The sequence below is a fragment of the Protopterus annectens genome, chromosome 10.part0 (assembly GCF_019279795.1).
Source record: "Protopterus annectens isolate FY-2018-M chromosome 10.part0, PAN1.0, whole genome shotgun sequence".
Classification (NCBI taxonomy): Eukaryota; Metazoa; Chordata; order Ceratodontiformes; family Protopteridae; genus Protopterus; species Protopterus annectens.
The window spans coordinates 572866745-572888552 of record NC_056744.1 but is presented as its reverse complement, the minus strand read 5'-3'; the positions used below and the strand labels follow the sequence as shown (position 1 = coordinate 572888552).

General features: G+C 39.9%; 1 protein-coding gene across 2 annotated transcripts in view; it reads right to left on the bottom strand.

The window, feature by feature from the left end:
• SZT2 (SZT2 subunit of KICSTOR complex) overlaps window positions 1-21808 on the bottom strand; it is a 3556133-nt gene that overhangs the window by 944436 nt on the left and 2589889 nt on the right. For both annotated transcript variants that reach the window (XM_044085412.1, XM_044085413.1), the window contains exon 59: window positions 19834-20104. In XM_044085412.1, the coding sequence (XP_043941347.1) occupies window positions 19834-20104 (271 nt within the window). The remainder of the gene's footprint in view (window positions 1-19833; window positions 20105-21808) is intronic.

The following is a 21808-nucleotide window of genomic DNA, read 5'->3' as shown; positions in this document are numbered from 1 at the left end:
CTTGCATCTTACCTACTTTTGCACATTTTGTGGCTGAAAGCAGTCATCTGATCAGCCCACCTAGCTGGTTAACAATTGTAAAATAAATAAAAATAAAATATAATAAATCACCACTGTCCCAAATAATGCTTATTATTATGATAAGGTTATTTGCATTTTTAAAAGGAAGGCAATAACTTTGTTTCATTTTAAATGTTGTTTTAGTAAGAATTTTAAAGGGGGTGGGTCTCCTCTATCATTTTTGATGCAGGCAATTCCAATGGCTGTTCGGGAGCAAGTAGTCTGTCATTCTATTACTGCTCTGTTCACAGTAGTGCAGACTAATCATATCACGTGGGGTAGATGAGAGCTGAGAAAAGTTGTACTTTCTGATGCATGCTATGGTCTATATATTTTAGGGTATCAAGATGTTAATGTGGTACCAGTGGGAAAGGGATTAGACTGTTTCGGTTTCTTACTCAGTAATTTCCAAATTTCCAGAAATATGGTACTGGTTGTCAAAGGCCCGTATTCTTTCCTTAATCATAATGTACTTTTATTTTCTGTGACTCAAACACAAATGGACAGGTGCCACTCCCTTAGAGAACTGTTTGGAAACTGATAACATTACATTTTGTCTAAAATATTTAAGATTATTGCTTTTAATGGGGTTCTTCATTTTTCACGTACATATATATTGCATTATTAAGAAATTCGGAGATTTGCTTACCTTTCTGATTTATACAAGCTCCCCCTTTCCAGAATTCCATAATAGTACATCTATTTGCAATCTGTATTTATCGATATGTATTTTAAACCCTTATTTTCCCTCCTTTTGATCAATCAATGCATCCTCTGGTAATATGGCTTTGAGTTTTATTGGCTGTTTGTTATGCTTTTAGAACTTATCTCCTGGGTAGCACATGAAAGCCTTTCCCTTTGCTGATTAAGGTACGGAAGGATACAGGACAGTTAACTTTATCAGTTTATGACAAAATATTTTTGTACTTGACATATCAGTTTAATGCATTTGCTTTTTCACTTACTATTTAGTTAATCAGTTCACAGACTTGTCAAGTATGAAGTTTCTTAATGGCCTTGGATGTTTATACAGAGGACCTCGTGTTCCTTGTCATTCTGATTCTATGCTGGGACTTTACAGGATTTTTTCTTATTCTTGTGATGACAGGTAAAAGGACTCCTTTTGAGGATTTTTCTGAAGATGGCACATCTACTACAACTTTTCAGACTGAAATTCAAACAGAGTTTTAGACAACAGGTAGACCCCTTGGCTGGTAAGATGCAGAAGCTTATGCCTTTAGCATGTGATATAGAAAATCACTACTTGTCTCATTCTGGTAGACAATGGCTCCATGAAATTTCTTTCTGCTACATAATCAATAACTTCTCTGTAGCTCATTGCTTATGACATACAGACAGCATCCACATTTTGAAAGATGGTCTGGTACTGTCGCCCTTTAGAAGAACTGTTTACTGCTGGCAGGCTGATCATGAAATGTTGTCACTGTCCTGTATACTTTTGGTGTGGATGCCTTTGTCACGTGGAGGTTGTCCTCTCCCTCTACCTCAATGTCAAAATCTCAGAACAGAATGCAGGATTTCTTGAATCAGTTCTGAGATAAATATAAAACAGAACTTTTTTTTCAGCTTCAGTGCTTTGGGACTCCTTCAAGTGTGTGTTTGCACAAGCATCTGTAGTTGGGTAATGGGTGAGAGGAGAATGTGGGCTGCTGTGTGTGAATACATAGTACATATTCAATCCCAGTCAAGAGCACTTTGTTAGCGTGGACCTTAGAATTATAATATATTTCCAATATCTCTAGGATGGACAGCATAACAGATACTGGATAGCAGAATAAGCTGCAGTGAAGGTTGTGCTTAACAACTAGCTTCTACAACCTAACACAAAACAGTATGGGTACAAATGAATAAACTCCAGTGCTACTGTCAAGGTAGTAATTGATCACGTTACCTGCAAGAAGACTTAATTGGCAAACAATATTCTGGGTTATTTCACTGAGCAATTAGAGGGAGGACTTCTCAAATTCACACTCCACAACTGGATACAATCACTTCTGAGGACTTTGAGATTATACTCTTTCACTATTTCTCCTGGACAGCCAAGACAACCTGAGTATCAATTTTTAGTGCTCAAGAATTAAAACTTGTTATCCACTCTCTGAAGCTATTGAGGGACCAAAAACCTTTCCAGATTTGTCCCACAGTAAACAAAAAAAAAAAAACACACTTTTGATTCAAGTACTCATCTTTCATATGATACAACTGGTCAGCAATCTGAAGTTGTCTATATCTGTGCTCTGAAAACCCAGAAGATATACCACAGACCAAGTTCACTACTGCTTGATTATCTGCGTTCAACACGTATCACATATGCATATAGGGTTTAGTACTATTAGACCGCTAGTGAACACCTTTATCAATTGTGACCAAGCTGGATTTGTCTCATTTAGGCAACTAAGTCAGATATGTGATGAATATCATATCACGACTAAATACAACAGCAGCAGTTAAGATATTATTTTAATCAAAATCAGTATGTTCTTGTATCCTGGCTGAATCCACTGAGATCTCAGAAATGTCAGGTCGAAACAAATTCTCCTCACTGCCAAGAGCTCAGATGCAGTATATTTAGGTAAACAGTGAAAATGAAGGGGAACTCCCAGAATATTTTTTTTTTGTTTGCTTGTTTACTTAAAGCCAATTTCCTGCATTGCTGATTTGATGGTTTTACAAATATGTGGTGTGATTATACAAGATTAACTATTCAGATATAAACAAAAAACACATACTGTGTTAAGGGGGGGGGGTATGTGTCTCAGAGATTATCTCTTCTCTGGAACAGACTTCCCAATTCATGTGAAACACAGCTCTTATCTAAGCCTATTCAAAAGCACTTCCAAGATGGCTGCACACTGAATAATAGCTTAATTCTAGATCTCCCAGTGTAAAAACAGAAACTTAGCAGAGAAAGTCAGTGGACCTACATTTCTGGGTAAACTTCAGTAACTGCCTAATAAGTCCAGTGCCTATAGGCCAGGAAAAAAATACAGAGAACCTGAAGAAAAATCAGCTACAAAAGATGATGAAAAAACACTGAATGAGAAAATTGCTGTAGCTATTCAGCAAAAAAACAGTGCAAGCTCCAGACATGACTTACAGTAACCTAGAGGAAAGTATAAGGCAAATGCACACAGACCGGAATAAAATAAATGAAACACTGAAGGAGCATATGAACTCAAACAATAAAAGGCTGGAAAAATGGAAGAAGCTTTAAACAGATTTTCAGATAAGGTGATAAAAGTGAAAAATGCAGAGGTCGAAATGAAGAAAAGGCTGGCTGAATATGACACTGCACAAGAACATATGTTTAAAAAATAATAGATTTAAAGGACAGAGCACATAGAGAAAAGCAAGAATCTTCTGCTGTACCTAAAAAGCTGGAAGGAACAGACTGTATTAATTTTATGAAAGCACAAATAAGCAACTGGACTGGTATTCCACAACAGAAATTGTTAAATGAAAGAGCACATCGTGTGTATGCTCCAAACCTGGCTATGAGAAAACAACCTAGACCTTTAATAGCAAAGATGCAATCTTACCAGCAGGAGGAGTTGATTTTGACAAAACTGTAGCAGAAAGACAAAACACTAGAAGTGGGAGACAGCAGAGTGTTTGTGGCACCAGAAAGGGACATTACAGTGCTGTGGAACATATTGAGACAGTTTCAAATCTTTTTGCGATATAAAATTAATGAAGCTAAAACAAAGGCATAGAGGCAAATGATGTACCCACAAATGAATTGGTTCAGCAATATCCATTCTTATGGGGCTTGATAAAATGAAGTATTTAGGAGTACAAATTAAAAATGATTCTGTTGTGGCAGCTAAGGATATGTGGTAAGATACTAAACAAAAGGTAATATAAAAACTGAGAAAATGGAAGCTCTACTATATGGATATCGACAGTAAGATTCAAGCCGCTAAAATGTTTTAGTCCCTTTAGTCTTATACACCGGTCAGGCATATTTTTATCAACCAGAGGAGAAGTTGTTGACAGCAATTAATAAAGAGCTGAAGGATTATATCTGGGAGGGGAAGATGGCAAGAGTCAAGTGGGGTAAGCTTATTCTTCCAACAGAACAAGGTGGATTGGGACTACCCGATTTGAAGGGGTATTTCAGAGCAACACGGTTAAGGCTCCTATACATACCACAAGCAGAAAACTATAATTCAAAGTTGAAAGAGATGATGATGAAATGGGGGTACCTCAAGAAACAAGAGAGACAGGGATTTTAGATGCAGACCTTTAAAGAGAATAACAATAATCATACAGAATATTATATTCATAAACAGCAGAAAGTATTCTAAGAACTAAGCCAACACAGGAAAGGAGAAAGGAGATTCTGCCCATAGGGATGACTACAATTAAGGATACAGGTAATAGGCAAGAGGGGGTTGGAATTTACTGGAGAAAATCGACAAAGGAACCAAGCTATTGGGAGCAAATAAGTAGAGAGGGAAAGATAATAGAACGGGAAGATGCCAAGAACTTATTTGGACTGCAGGTTAGAGACTGCCTATATGCTAATATCCATCCTTGATAGGGAAGGCAAATAGAAGGAAATGGGGGGGGGTCCTAAATGAAAGACGAGCACTGGTTGAGTTTTTAGTGGAAAACAGAACAGAATTTGCAGTTAAGAAAAGAATAATTAGTAGAGCATATAAAATATTGCATGATAACTATAACATTCAATCAGAGGAGGTTAGAAAGAATTGGGACGATAGCTTGGATAAGCAATTCACAAAGAAACAATGGGGGGGGGGGGTATTTGTATGTCTCCCAAATATGCAACAAAGTCTGAAAGATTTAGGGTCTATGGAAGTATTTACATAGGTATTTTTACAACCCAAGTAGACTTCAAAGAATATTTCCTCAGGTAGACAGCAAATGTTGGGAGGTGTGATGGAGAAGAAAGAGGTAACTGGGAACATACTTTCTGTTAGTGTAATGAGTTGGCAGACTTTAAAGATTCCCTGTAGACTGCTCTGTCAGAGATGCTGGGTGAACAAATTAGTATAACTAAGGAAATTATTTTTTGATCTCTAATACAGAATCAGAATTGCCTAGACATGGTAAGGCCTTGCTGTGTCTAATTATGGTGGCTGCCAAAAAAGCAATTACTAGAAAATGGAAATCAAAATCTAAACCAACTATATTAGAAGTAGTGAATATAGTAACAGAGATAAAACAACTGGAATTGAGATCTTTAGAAAAGGGTAGAAGCAAATGGCATTGGAAAAAAATGAGAAGTGTGAAAACAATACATGCAGGGGAGTAATGAGGTTTAAAAGAAGGCAGGACTTACATGAACTATGTAATGTTTGACTGAAAATGATTTGGTAAATTATAAGTGATGTATAATGTTTGCAAATGGAAGTGTGTCAGTATGGTTTGTGATGTAAAATGTTTGCAACTAGGATTGTGTCTGTGTGGTTTATCGTTTATATAAATATATGATTGCTTATGTCATAAGTGGTGGTTTAATAAAGAGGTTTCTTGTTTAAAAAAAAGGGGGCAGGAATTGAATAATTTATGTAATGTTGCTTAGGTTATATGATACACAGCAATATATGTGAAGTAAATGTTTGTTAATGTTAATAAGTTTGATTACTTTTGTATAAATGTAAATTTGCCTATGTCACAAGTGATAATTCAATAAAGGTGTTTAAAAAAATAAAATAAAGCAAGTGCTTATAGACTGGCAGGGAAAGGACTTGGAGTCCTTATTAAGTGCTGTAAATCACTGTACTGAGTATCAGGAAAAATGGAGAAAGGATACTGAGAATAAGCTGTTAACTTTGCAAATAAGGCAGTTAGAACCCCCAGGGGGAAGGGGGAGAGGAATTGCTAGGGGATTTAGTAAGATTGCTGGTCGAAAAGAACAAGGTGCAGCTGGCTGGCAACAATGAGCTGGCAGTGCCCCTTCTGCCTCATCTGATGGATCATGCTTCAATTGTGGTGAAGCAGGACAGTAGAGGGGAGAAGGCCCACACAAGAGAATGCAGAGTCCAAGATACCTGGACTGAATGGCAGCCAAGTTATTACAATGTTGCGTTTCCTCCACCCACCACCTCCTTAAAGTGGAAGAAGTCAGGAATCATCGTACTATGTCAGAATAATAAAGCAGGAATAAATATTAATCTTCTGCTGCCAATGGATCAAAAGAGACCCCATGTTAAGGCAGAAATAAATTCAAAGTAAATCCCTTTCCTGTGGACACTGGAGCCACTACATCTGTACTAAACGTTATCTCAGATAGTCACATACAAGTGTAAAAGTAAAGGCAGCTGGAGTAACAAAAGATAATGTTACGTACCTTGTTTCAGAACCTATACCCATTTCTTTATGACTGACTGAAGAAAGGCATTCTTTCCTTTTGAGTACTACTGCATCTAGTAAGGGCATATCAGCATCACTAAACTTGCTAGGAAGAGGCCTGTTATGCAAACTGGGTTGTACTATTTACTGTACAACAGAAGGGGTGCATTTGGATGTTCTAACAGAATCAGAGGGGGAAGTATTAGCAGTCTTAGCACAAGCTAAGGAAAAGCCTGTTGAAGGCATACAGACAGCTGAAGAACCACTGCAACAGGTACCTGCTAACTTATGGGCTGAACATGCTAATGAAGTAGGTAAATCAAAATCTGCAGAACCAGTAAAAATAAAATTGAATCCATCAAAACCTCTCTCTAGATTTCCGCAGTATCCACTGAAACCAGAAGCAGAGCAGGGAATCAAACCTGCAATTACATCCTTAATACAGGAATAATAGTGCAAGCTAAAAGCCACTGTAATACTCATATTCTCCTTATAAAGAAGCAAGGAGAGGATACTTACAGGTTTGTGCAAGATTTCAGGGCTATAAACAATGCAGTATTACCAACTTTTCCTGTGGTTCGAAATCCAGCAATAATACTGAGTTGCATACCTCCTAAATCAAAAAAGTTTTCTGTGGTAAATAGCATTCTTTTCTATACCTATCCACCCTAAAAGTCAGTTTATGTTTGCCTTTACTTATAAGGGGCAGGAGTACACATGGACACAGTTACCACAGGGATACACTAAATCTCCATTATTTTCTCAAATTCTAAAATATGATTTGAAAGATGGGACATTTCTAGGTGGATCGGTGTTAGTGCAATATGTAGATGATTTACTAATAGCATCTGATCCTTTTCAGCAGTCTCTTCAGGACACAATACATCTTTTAACCATCCTTGCAGAAAAAGGACATAAGGTGCCAACAGAAAAGTTAAAGCTAGCTATGGTCATCTCAGGTATGTTACTTTACTACTACATGATAGAGCAAAATCCCAAAAAGGGAAGGCGTCTCTGATCAGTACTAGCAAGAAACCATGATCCCTCATAAAATCATCTAAGGCCAGCTTCGAAAGAAAAATTGCACAAGACACTAAAGATAATCACAAGGCCTTCTTTAGTTATGTCAGAAACCTGGGAAGCAACTCCCAGATATGCTCTGAGTTAGTGCAAAATGACAAAAAATACACTGAACCCACAGACATTGCCAACATTCTGGCAGAAAGGTTCAGTGCAAACCCCCCCCCCCCCCAAAAGAGCAAATGTCTATCCCAACAGAGTGTAGCCTTCCTGAGATCACAGATGCACAGGTGAGAGCTGCCCTCTCCAAAGCAAAAAACACAGCATCAATGGGACCAGACGGTGTCCCGGGCTGCGTCTTACATGAGCTCCAAGAACTAAACCCTCAATATAAAGTCACTGTTCAATCTCAGCCTTACTACAGGATATGTACCCAAGGAATGGCGTACAGCAACAGTGGTCCCACTCCACAAAGGTGGTGCCACAACAGATCCCAGAAACTATCGCCCTATAAGCCTGACTAGCCTGGTCTGCAAAGCTATGGAGTGTATCATCATGGAAATCATAAACAAAGACATTGGGAACCTCCAGACACTGGATTCTACCCAATTCGGCTTTGTTAAGGGCAGATCTTGCCTCTTGAACCTGGTCGACTTCTTTGAAACAGTTACCAAAGCCATAGATGAAGGGAAGGTAGTCCACACAGTCTACCTGGACCTCGCAAAAGCCTTCGACACAATACCCCACTCGGGCATCATAAATAAGCTCACCAGCTTAAATATCAACCCCTATGTCACAAGATGGGTTGCAAACTGGCTCAGGGATAGAACCCACATGGTCAGAATAGCAGGTGCCATGTTAGACTCTAAACCAGTTACAAGTGGCATCCCACAAGGCTCAGTCCTGGGACCTCTCTTGTTCGGTATATATTTCTCTGATGTACAGGCTAACACGAGTGGACTATGGCTGACCAAGTTCGCAGATGACTGCAAACTGGGTGCCGTAATCGACTCTCCGGCTGACACAAGCATCCTCCAAAAGGGTCTCACAGAGACGGATAACTGGTGCCAGAGCCATGGCCTAAAGCTAAATGCCAAAAAGTGCATAGTCATCCCCTTTGGGAAAAACAAAGTGCCCACAAATTACCACAAAGGTGGAAATCCATTAAATACGAAAGAAGTAATTAGGGACTTGGGGACCCAAGTAGATAGCAATCTCTCCTTTGACAATCACATTGCCAAAGTGGTTAGAAAGACCTTCTATGTAGCCCACATTATCACAAAAGGGTTCACATCTAGATCAAGAGAGGTCATTGTGCCCCTCTACTCATCACTTATCAGGCCCATAATTGAATACAATGCCCCATTTGGGATGTACCTTACCCGACACCTGCAGAAACTGGAAAGACCCCAAAAGTATCTCACCAAGAGGATCAAGGGGCTCAAACAGATGCCCTATGCAGTTCGGCTAAAGAAACTCCAGCTCTACTCAGTTGCATACAGCCTACTCAGAGGCGATCTGTGTCTGACGTATAAGGCCATATCCAACCCAGAATTAATGGACATGCTTCACCTGAGGAAATCCAAATCCCTTAGAGCTACACGCTCCAGGGACTTAAACCTCAGCACAGAAATAAATAGGACATGCTGGAGGGACAGATTCATATCCCAGAGGCTCCCCACTCTGGAACAAAATCCCAATCCATGTTAGGCAGAGCCCCTTACTGACCCTCTTCAAGAGAAATCTTGACGAGTGGATCGGAGATCATAAGTTTACCCCTGGGATCTCTTCTGTGTCCCTGCTTGACAGAGGTACAGTAAACTAACCTTAAAAGGGCTACCTTCTGTGACCTACTATACAGAGGCATAGTCAACTAATCTAAAAGGGTGGCGAAAGCCAAACACACTCTGGCTAGACTTATAAATGCCCTAGGGCAGATAGCCTAGTATCAACCTATGAACCTATGATATCTCAGGGTAGCAGGCAGATATTAATATCTCGTATTGAGTCAATAGCTAAAGCCCCACAATCAACTTCTTAGTATCAGCTTAGATCTTTCTTGGGTATGAAAGGATATTGTTGACAGTGGATTTCTAACTATGCAGAAATTGCTAAATCTTTGATAAATCTTTTAAAACAGGATACACCAGTGCCCTTTCCTTGGGACAGTGAAGAGAAAAAAGAAGTTATGTCTTACCATAACGTTCTATCTGTGTTGTAGATCTTTATTCATTCATTACTTTTAGGACTTCAGTTCCATCCTTGGAAGCGACACAGCCGTTAACAAGCTCGTGCCAGCCAAAAACTCTTGGCTAAGACCTACCCACAATGCCCCTCTACCAACAATGCCCCTCTCATTGTCTCTTCAAATCAAGTTTGTCTGCCATTATAGTAGAGAAGTAATAATAGTGATAGTAGGAGGCTCTGTCTGAGCAGATACCTTAACTAATAATGAAATCCTAAAATCCACCAGGAGTCCAGGCAGGGGGAAGGAGGGCAGGAAGTAATGAATAAATAAAGATCTACAACACAGATGGAATGTTATGGTAAGACATAACTTCTTTACCTGATGTTGTAAATCTTTATTCATTCCTTACTGTAAGGACAGAGTCCCCAGCTACTTAAGTCCTGGGTGGCCCTAAAAAAGGACATTCCTGAGCACCATAGAACCAAAAGATGTTCATCCCCTGGAGGCCAAATCCAATTTGTAATGAGTGATAAAGGTATGAGGTCTTGCCCAAGTGGCTGCTTTGCAGATATCATCCATAGAGGCTCTGGAATGAAAAGCCACTGAAGAAGCCATCGATCTAGTAGAGTGTGCCTTTATTTTGGAAGGGAAGGACACTTTGTTCTGATAGCAGATGAAAGTAATGGCGTTTCTGAGCCAAGAAGATAAAGTCATTTTGGAAACAGGCTTATCCAATCTGGGTCCTGCAAAGGCCACAAACAAATGATTCATTTTTCTGAAAGATTTAGTTTTGTCCAAGTAGAAACCAAGTTGTCTATGAACATCGAGGGTATGCAGAAGATATTCCCCTCTATTTGAATGGTGAGGAAAAAAAACTGGTAGGTCAACAGATTGATTAATGGAAAACCCAGAAATGACCTTGGGCAAAAAGGAGGGGGTCAGTACATAGGGACACTCTTTCTCTATGAAAAATCAAGTACGATCTCTTGACACTCAAAGCTTGCAGCTCAGATATTCTTCTTGCTGAGGTAAGGGCTACTAAAAGCAGAGTTTTCCAAGACAAAAATATTATATCACAGGAGTTAGAAGGCGCAATGGGAGGACTTGTTAATGACTGAAGCACCAAAGTCAAGTCCCACGGCTCTACAGGAGGCTTGACCAGAGGTTTAATATGTAATACTCCTTTCATGAAGGTCTTGCACAGTCAGTGTGACATAGATGAACTGTCAATTCCATTGTGAAAATTTGCAATAGCTGCTAAATACACTGTAACTGTCGATGCTGAAGCTCCTGCATGCAATAGGGTAGTCAGGTATTGTAGGATCTTCTGAATATGCATGGAAAAGGGATCTATGTTATGTTCCTTGGCCCATCTAGAGAACCTAGTCCACTAACTAGAATAAATTTTTCAGGTGGAAAGTTTATGTGAAGCCACAAGAATCTCGCGAACAGGGGATGAAATATCAGGTAGCCTGGCAATCATTCGAAGTGGAGAAACCAAGCTGTGAGCTTGAGGCTGTGGAGATTGGGGTGAATCAGTCCCTGAAAATGACACAGCAGACCTTGGGATTGATCCAGGATCCACGGGCTGTGAATCATGTGAACCAGACTTGACGGGGCCAATAAGGGGCAATGAGGAGCACTCTGCTTCTCAACCTTTGAGCTTTCTGCAGGAATTTCTGGATGAGGGGAAATGGGGGAAAGGCATACAGTAGACCCGAGGGCCAATTGTGCATCACAGCATCCCTCAGTGACTCCCCCTGAGGGGGATCAGGGCAAAATAGCTTCTGCATTTGTTGTTTAGGGGAGAAGCAAACAGGTCGTAGCAAGGCCTGCCCCAATGGCGGAAGATCTGATACACTATTATAGGATTGAGGGACTACTCGTGAGGCAAGAAAATGTTCCTGCTCAGATTGTCCGCAATAAGACTGGCACTCCCGGGAACGTGCGTTGCTATGAGAAAGCGGTTGGAAGCCATTGCCCAATGCCAAATTGGCTTCGTGACACAGGGGGTAAGACCTGGTCCCGCCTTGTTTGTTGATGCACCAGACAACTGACATGTTGTCTGACCGAATTGCAATGGTCCCGGAAAGAAGGGATGTGTGCAACGCTTGCAACGCTAAGAGAAATGCCCTCAATTCCACAACATTTATGCGCAAATTGGCCTCCATGGGGGACCAGGTGCATTGGACTGTCTTTCTCTGGAAAAGCCCCCCCCCCCAAACACGGAAGCATCTGTGGTCACCATGGCTCTGGGCTGGGGAAGACAGAATGGTCTTCCCCAAAGATTTGATTCTGGCTTCATCCACCAAAGCATTTGTTTCTTGCAAAGATTTGTAAGGCATATCATGTGGTCGAGTGGGTGAGTTAAAATCGACCACTGTGATGAGAGAAGCCACTGCAATAGTCTCGTGTGCAACCTCGCCAGTGGTACCAAGGTAATGGTTGCTGCCATAGAGCCCAATAGTCGTAGTACAAAGTGTGTTGGTACAAATGCCTGCGGGAGGAGGACTTGAATCTGGTTTCTTATTTTTGAAAGCCTGTGAGTAGGGAGGGAAGCTTGACAGGATGTTGTGTCATAGATTGCTCCAATGAACTCCAGTGCTCTTGATGGAGACATGTGCGATTTGTCCATGTTGATTGTGATATCTAGGTGAAGAGCAAGGCCTTGAGTGTAAGAGAGACTGAAAATGAGAAGATTCTTAGACATGGTGGTAAGGAGCCAATCGTCTAGCTATGGAAACACCTGGAATCCTTGTAGTTGGAGATAAGCTGCTACGACTGCCATGCATTTGGTGAACACTCCGGGAGCTGTCGAGAGACCAAAGGCAGTACCCTGAACTGATAATGATTGGCTCCCACCCGGAAGCGGAGAAAACTCCGGGAGCGTTTGTCCATCTTTATGTGGTAATATGCACCCTGGAGGTCTACAAAGCACATCCAGTTGTCCTTAACCAGAAAAGGGAGAATGGACTGTACCATGACCATCCGGAATATTTGAGGTTTGATGAATTTGTTTAGTAAACTGAGATCCAGGACTGGTCTCCAGTCCCCTGTCATTTTGGCAATAAAAAGAACCTTGAGTAAAAGCCGGATCCTCTTTGGTCTGGTGGGACTGGTTGGATGACTCTTTTTCTTAGCAGCTTTTCGATTTCTAAGGCTGCAACCTCCCTCTGACCGGGTAGGATGTCGGGGATTCATTTCACAGGTCTGTGGGTGAGGTCGAAAGGGATATGATAGCCTCTGGATATTATCCTCTGAATTCACGCATCCATTGTTATGAGTGACCAGGTCTGTAGGTGCAGGGAAAATCGACCCCAGACTGCTTCCAGAGGAAAGCAATCGAGCCGCTGTTCAGGAGCACTGGAAGGGTCTGCCAGAGAAGTAATTTCTAGCACCTGGTTACGCGGACCCCCTCTACCCCAAAAGTGGTGTCTTCCAAATGAGTTGCCCCCTCTGCCCCAGAGGGGATTGTTCGTCACAAGTGTCATGAAAAGATCCTTGGGACTTCTTGAACCACAATTTTCCTTCCCTCTGATTCCTGGAGTAGGACCTCTGGAGGGTGGAAAAATGTATGCCCACAGGAGACAAGGTCTATCTGTCCTTCTCAATATGTGAAAGTGTGTCTCTTACTTTGTGACCAAAAAGAGAAGATTCATCAACAGGCGTGTTGGCAAAGGAAGATTTAAAGGGGTTCACGAAGTCACACAAACGCATCCAAGCATGCTGTCTCATAACGATGCCCGATGCGGCTGCTTGAGCTGCCCCCTCAGTAGCGTGAGAAATCAAGCACACTGAGAAGTTCAAGATTGATTTCAAGGTAGCTAGCTGAGAGGCAATGGTATCACGCACCTTCTCTGGCAGTACCTCTGCCAAAGAGGCAGACATTTCAGAAATTAGGTCTCTTTGGAGGCGAGTAAAGTGTGCCAGGTAATTCAGCGACCGGATGGCAAAGGTCGCTGAAGCGTAGGTCTTCTTCCCCAGTCTGTCCATAGCCCCGAGACTCCCTGTTCGGGGGGTGAATAGTGGAACTATCTTTCACCAGTTCTTTCTTGGTGGCTGCCGTCACGACCATGGAATAGACTACCAGTTGTTTGGACCAACTGGGCTGGTCTTCCGGGGGTGGACAAAATTTTATCTGGCCACCGGGGGATGGGTTCTATGTTGTCCGGGGCCTTCCAGACACGCTGCACAATAAGTCGAATGAGCTCATCTGCAGGTGGGGTCACCCAGGAAGTAGATGGCCAAGCACGGAAAGTCTGCAAGAACACCGATTCCGCTGAAGGAAGGTTGGAGGGTTCCCAGTCTCCCCTCTGCTTGAGGACTATCTGCTTTCTCCTAGGAAGGACTTAAAGGACACTCCTATACTCAATGTTGAATTGGACCCATTTGTGATTTGGTTCTTGTGGAAGAGGGCTCTACAAAGGGCTTGTGAATTAGCCAAAGACAAAGTTGCCAATGTCTACACTGACAGTCACTACATCTTTGGTGTAGTACATGATTTTGGGCAACTTTGAAAACAGAGAGGATTTTTAACCTCAGCAGGAAGTCAGATTAAAATGTCTTTTTATGTTAATGCTCTTTAAGATTCTGTTTTGTTACCTAAAGAATAAGCAGTAGCTAAATGTGGTACCCATCAAAAGGGTACAGATACTGTTTCAAAGGGAAATACTCTGGTAGATCAAGCTGCTCAGCAAGTTGTACAAGGGCTTTGTGCAAAATTACATGTGATGTTATTGCAAGAATCTAACAGTGATGATGTGTTTGATTTTAAGAACGTATCAGTTTTCAAAACTGAAGTATCACAGGGAGAAATTCAGAGGTAGCTTAAAGACGGATGCAGTAAATTAGACAATGGGTTATGGCGACATCCGGACGGCCGACTGGTGGCACCTGCCTCCTTGCTACCTTTCCTAGTAAAGGCATATCATATATACATATATACATATATATATATATATATATATATATATATATACACATACATACATATATACATATAGATATAGATATATATATATATATATATATATATATATATATATATATATATATATATATATAGCCATATGGTCGAATTTCAGAAGCTCGACCTTCTGAAAGGGAAAGAAAAAAAAGCAAGAAAGCACAAAACAGTGTTTCTGCAGGGGCCAAGCCCCCTGCACCCCCCACACTCCCCGCTACTTATTTATTCTAATTCTGAGATCGCACTGCAGCACAGAAAGGGAAATCTCCCGTTCTGCGCTGTATGCCGATCCCCATTCAGAAGGTCGAGCTACTGAAATTTCGAGCATATGGTCTCGACCATATGCATTTTGAGATTTCAGCCGTTCGACCTTCTGAAGGGGAACTATATATATATATATATATATATATATATATATATATATATATATATATATATATATATATATCTAAAGCTTGTAAAATACCTACTGTACACAGTCAAAGATGCTACCTTCCTGCAATTGTAATTTTCTTTTGTGAACTGTATTTTATTTCTGATGCTTAATCCATTTTGTTTCTGTGTCTTCCTTGTTGCATTTTTTTTTTACTCAAACTACTATATATAACTTGTATATAGCATTCAAATGAATTGTAAATTCATGTTTTGTAAATAAGCTGGAGCTTTTCTCCTCGGGTCTCCACTGAAAATGGGCCTGTGGCTCAGTTGGACCAATCCGGTTAACAAATGTAAAATAAAATAAATAAAATATCATTTACCAGCCCATACAGGTAAGACAGCTTTACTTAATCAAATTACCCAAAGCTGCTATGCTCTTCATGTCTCTCCTCTGATACCAATTGTTAACAATTGTGCAGTATGTTTAGAATACAATGTTAGCAAAATTTTGAATGTTAAAGCTATTTGTTTACCACTACCATAAGGACCTCTTGTTAATGTGCAGCTGCATTTTGTCCAGATGCCAAAGGTACATCATTTACACTATGCTTTAGTATTAGTCTGCATGTTTTCTGCATGGGTGGAAGCTTAACTATATCATAAGGCAGACTCTGTGAAAGCTGTTAAGACACTACTTTTTTGAATTTATTCCTAGATTTGGTGTACCTTGTACTACCAACAGTTATCAGGAACATGTTTTAATAATACCCTTACCAGAGAGCTATACAAGGTTTTTAATATTAAGTTGAGTCTTCACTATCCCAACCATCCACAGTCATCTGGATTAGTAGAGAGGGTCAGTAGGACCCTTCAATTAAGATTTTGAAGATTTGTGCTGAAACAAATCTTAAATGGCCAAAGGCACTTCTCGCATTAACGAGTATGAGGAGTAAATTAAATACTACAAGGAGACTGAGTCTTTATGAGATATTAACAGGCAGACCCATGGCCCATCCACCTACACCCCCCCCTGTGCAAAATGGCAAATTAACTCTAACGGATAATGATGTCATAATGTCTTACTGCACAAACCTTATTCATTTCTTGCAGCAATACCACAAAACTGTACGAGAAGCTCTTCCTCAGCCTCCTGACCAGCCCTGTCACCAACTGCAGCCCAGTGATTGGGTTTATGTTAAAACTTTCCAAAGAAAGAACTGTTTAAGTTTGAAGTGGAAAGGTCCTTTTCAAGTGCTGCTTACCACTTATACAGCAATCTGCTATACAGGACTACCAACTGGGATTCATTCATTGCATTGTAGAAAAACATTCTTTGTGGGGGCCAAGGACGAATGATCTTTGTCACTGAAGAAAGATCAAAGCGCGAAGGAAAAAACATCTGCCCCAGTGAAGAATTAAAAGATAAAATCAACTCAGATGGCAGTCCATGATGAATCCAGTAACAATAGTTGCTTTTACATTGTTTTGTTGTGGTTTCCTTTTATAAACCGGCCAAGAGAAAATATTTTCTTGTTGGTTCTTTGACTTATGCTGTGGACTTAAATGTGACAAACTGTTGGGTGTCTTTGCATATACCTCAACATTCTTTCTAAGGCAGGGTTTCCCATGACTCCAATCCCTGCATCACAAGTGACATTTAAAAAGGAACTTAGTGTCACTAATCTAACTTGGCATAATGTAACTAACTTTTCAAAGGTTGTGTCTCTTCAGCTTGCAACCACAAATTATGGATACACATGTTATGCCAGAAATGGGACTGGACCAGTGGGAACCAACAGATGCAATGACACTAGACATAAAAGTGTGTTGACCTCTTTATACTTAAAAAGCTATGACTGGGAGCATGGCATGGGCATGACAGAGGATCGTTACTACAGTTGCGATGATCATGCCTACTCATGGTTGCCTACAAACTGGTCTGGGTGTTGTGTAGTGGGCTATATCATTCCTGCTATTCAACATTTCGAGAACCCTCCAGCAGGGAGACTGAGAAATAAATGGGCAATTCACTGGGCAGAGCAAATATTTTCAGTCTTTACTCCTGGGCATCCAATTGAAAGGACAATGCTCAAAATCACCATGCTTGCTCAAACTCTTCAGGAGGTAGGAAAGCATACTTCACATTGCATCAGGATGGCAAGTAAAGAAATGACTAAAATTCGAACTGTGGTATTACAGAATCGTCTGGCACTCAACATAATGCTAGCTGCCGGGGGGGGGGTCATGTGATCTCATAGCAAGTAATTGTTCCTATATTACTGACTATCATGATGAACAAGAAAAGTTAGCTAATTTCATGGAGCAAAGAACCAAGGATCTGGACAATACAGCTAAACAGTGGACACTTTTTAGATGGTTGGCCAGTGCATTTGGTAACCTGGGAACTAGTATATTACAAGGTATCATTGCAATGATTTGTATTATTCTTTTAGTTGTTTTAATATGCTCTGTTCTAAAGGCTGTGATTACAAAATGCTTAATCTCACCTGCATGTGCAATGCCACTTATAAAGGTACCTAATAATGAACAAATTGTTGTACATGATGAATATTATGGGGCCGAAGCATATTTTATCAAATTAGGAAGAATCAAAATATAACTGTGGGTGACACAGTGTCAGAAGGAGGACTGTTATGGAAAGCTATTATGTCTAATGTTTATTCTTCACAAAATGCATATTAACTTGTACTTTATTCATAAATAAGTCAATAAAATGTTTATAATATGAAAACTGAAAAACAGATGCATGATTATTGCAAGGTATACTTTCACATAAGTAGTAACTTTATATTTCAAGTGTCTTACAATTGCATTCTCTCTCTATTACTAAACTGTAGTGTACTGACAGAAAATTAAAGGCAAAGTAAGTGCTGATGGAGTTAAGGGATGTTATGTTATGTTATGTTTGAAAGTTAGTGAATTGTGTCAGGTATCCGTGCAAACCAGATTAATCAACAGTATGCTCTAGCCTTCTCAGGCTGGGCGATAAGTCTTTGCAAGGCTGTCTGTGAGACAGTGCGTACTGATATTGAATGTTAAAAGTTGAAGAACAATAAATCTTAAGCACAGGTGGTCTATGTTTTAAAAAGGCATATCTGTGAAGTGTTCACATGAAACTCTAAGCGAGGATCCTGAGGACATAAAATATTTAAAAATTAAATAATATGTTGAAAGCGATGTAACGTCAGAATTCTGCATGCATGAAATTGATAAGAAAAAGTATACAAATGAACTTTTTCCTTCATTCTTTGAGAATGATCTGAACATTTTAGTAGGCAGTCTCCCAGCGCTGTTTATAGAATAAACAAGTACTTTGCACATCCTGAAGCATTATTCTTGACTGAGACTAAAAGGTAAAAAAAACCTCTCTGTTATGTATTTGTGTACTTTAACAGTATGCACCTGACCAAGCATATGCAGCAACTAGAGCAACCTCAGAGATACCTTACAAAAACAATACAAGGTGTAACAAACCTACCTTACATAGAGCACCTTAAACCCTTTCCTTCTACTCAGTCACCTACAGATTGCTGAGGGGTGATCTATGCCTGGCCTACAAGACATATGCAGAACCCACTCTTATGAATCTCTTGCATATTTATAGTCAAACAGTACCAGAATTACAAGTTCTAAGGGACCTGAATTTTGTCTGAGACTGAAACAGAACATGCCGGAGAGTCAGATGTGTGTTCCAGAGACTGCCCCTCCTATGGAACAAGCTTCCCATCCATGTGAAGCTATATTCGTCTATTACCTGGTTTAAGTGCAACCTAGACCAAACATAAAACAGCCAGCACCATCCATCAGCTTACCAATTATTATTTTAATATATTAACACCATGTAAAAACACATCCTGCATACCAGTTTTGGCTATAAGCCTTCATCAGTGCATCTGATGAAGGCTTATAGCCAAAACTGATATACAGGATGAGTTTTCACATGAAGTGTTAATACATTAAAATAATAATTGATAAGCTGATGGATGATGTTGGCTGTTTTTTGTTTGGTTTAGTTAGTAGTTTGGCCTTTGCACCTTTCCGTACTTGCATGGGACTGCGATTGTATTTAAGTGCAACCTAGACTAGTGCATGGGAAAAAGAAAATTTAAAGAAGACCTGCCACCCATGTCCTTATGGACGAAGGTAGCTTAAAAATGCCTGGCTCTCAATGTCCTGTTTGGATACAGGACATCGTTATTCTTTTGGGAAAACTTGGCTAGGCTTAGAAAGGCTCCCTAAGTCATTAGCCTAGTAACAATCTATGAATGTAGTTGTTAACCCTGGGACTTCACTGAAAAGGGGACCTCCTGAATACAATGCCAGATAGCAAATAGAAGCAAAAAATAAATAAATAATAAATAGCAGCGGGAACAAAGTTTCACTGTTGCACAGGGGAAATACACATTCCCTTCCCTTCTTAGCCACAGAAGGGCAAATGTGAATAGTCAGTGTTTGACTGACCTAAAGACCCTACAGCAGAAAAACTAAGGATCTAGTGCCACTAATAAACAAAAATTACCTTCAATCTTGAAGGTCTCTGTATCATAGATGACCAGTTGTGACAGGTTAACACTCAACAGTACTAAACAGTGTAAGAATAAAAAAAAATCATTACTGTGTTTCTTTTTTAATGCTTCAGAAATTACTGAATTTGTTGTTTGCATCAGCTTTCATAACGAACAGAGATACTGGAACAGGTCTATCAATTGCAAAAGAAAAAAAAAAGACACTCGTGTCATATGGAGAAGAATACTGAAAACTAAGTGAAGACTACCATAGCTTCTTATAAAGCCATCAATGACCAGATTTCTGGAATAGGAGAGGAAAGAAACTATACTGAATAAATATGAGTCACTTTTACCTTTCCTTTCCATATTCTTGATTTCTAAATATTGCATTCCATGTCGAACCACAGGATCTGATGTTGCAAATTCTGGCATCTGGTGCATAATTTTTATAGCAGTGATGTCTCTAAGAGCCTCATCAAAAGGAACAATGTCATGTGGGAAGTGAAGGGGAGGTAGACTCCTAGCTGCAGCACTTAGACGTCCTTGTTCTTTACTGGGAGGTGGCGTAGTGCTCCGTATCAGAGTGTCAGCATCAACTGTAGAATTCAGGAAGGGATTAGGCTCCTAGACAGCAAAATGGGAACCACAAAATGATTACATGATCACTTTTATCATGGTAAACAATGAATGCATTATTCTATGACCATGCAAGATGGCTACTTTTAAGAACTCTTGAATTCACTATTACTGTGCTTAGTAAAAATGGCACACAGAAAAGAGCAGAGGTTTGAAATATTTTATGCAAAATGAAAGTAACCACTAAAAAGAGTTAAAAATACAAAATAAAGTCACCATGGAGACTTCATTCCACATGTTACAAAATAACCTCACCACCAAACCCTTAACACTATAATCCCACCATCCCTGAAACTATTGTCCAAAGATGGCAAATGTCACAACCAGAGTTCTCTAATTTGTTTGTGTCATGAGCATATGATAAAGGGAAACCACTGCACTGAGTATTAATGTTTTAGGCAGCTTTTTATAGCATTAACTGCTAGGAACATGTTCATCCTTGGAGTATCCTGAACTGAGTTTGAGGCTCCTGCAGTGTCACCAGGTATCCGTTTTAAGTTTTGTACCACAATTACATTTTGGTATCTGGCATTCTAAACTGAACTGTGACAAAGCATGAAAGGAAGCTCTGAATATCTGAACTTATGAAATAAAGAGAGCTGAGGTTATTATTGGCTTTTTCCTCTAGAAATCATCCAAAACAGAAGACAGGAGTCGGGCTGTCAGGATTACTAAAGATCTGAAGAATGTAAACTGTTTGCTCACTGTTGCATGTGGCTGATTTGAGGAGTATTTTTGATGAACTGTACTGTAACTGCAGCTGTGAAGCAACTGATGGGCTACATTACCAGTGACCTGAGTCTGAAAGCTCCTGGGACTATGTCTGATTATTACTCAAAGATCTTTGTGTATCTGGTAGCAGATGATTGGTTCAATGCTATAAGTTCATAAACAACAAAACTGCAAGTAAAATGTTCACACAGGACAAACCTCATAGGCAAAATATCAAAAAGACCCCCTGGTAAACCAATGACTTCACTGCGTGTGATATCTGATATTGATAGAGGCCCATGGGAAATATGCAAATCAGTTTTAAAGGTCATTCAAGTGTTTCAGCTATATACCTGACTTTTTATTTCTTTACAAGTCTTTACTAATGCATTCAGGCCAATAAGTTTGTAAAGGACTTTTCATTGTTAACGGCTGTGTTAAAAGCATATGGGTTATTGTCATCGTACACACTGAAGGTTCTTTGCTTTTATCATGCAAGGGATTTTCTTTGGTATAATGAAAGATTTTTGTTGTACTACATCTGCAGCTTATGGTACTGTGCTAGAGTCACTATGGTTAACATATCTCTATATTCTGCCTGTAATGAGAAAAAGTACAGTTGTGTACACTTACCATAAATGTAGATGTTCGAGTGTATTCACTGTTGCAGTCATTACCTTTGGGTAATCTGCTGGCAGGTTGCCCTCAGTCAGCCTGAATATCAAAGTCTTGGGTCCTGCGTCGGTTGCTGTCTCCCCTTCCATAACGTCAGGTCGTCAGGGGTATAAAACATGCAGCCGACGCCATTTTCTTTAGTTTTTCTTGCCTCAGATGTCAGGTGCCCCCCAAATGGGGAGCAAAAAATATATATATATATATATATATATATATATATATATATATATATATATATATAAATGCAATTGTAACAACATAAACTTTACCCTCATCTAAAAGCAAACACACCACAAAGGCTGTAGA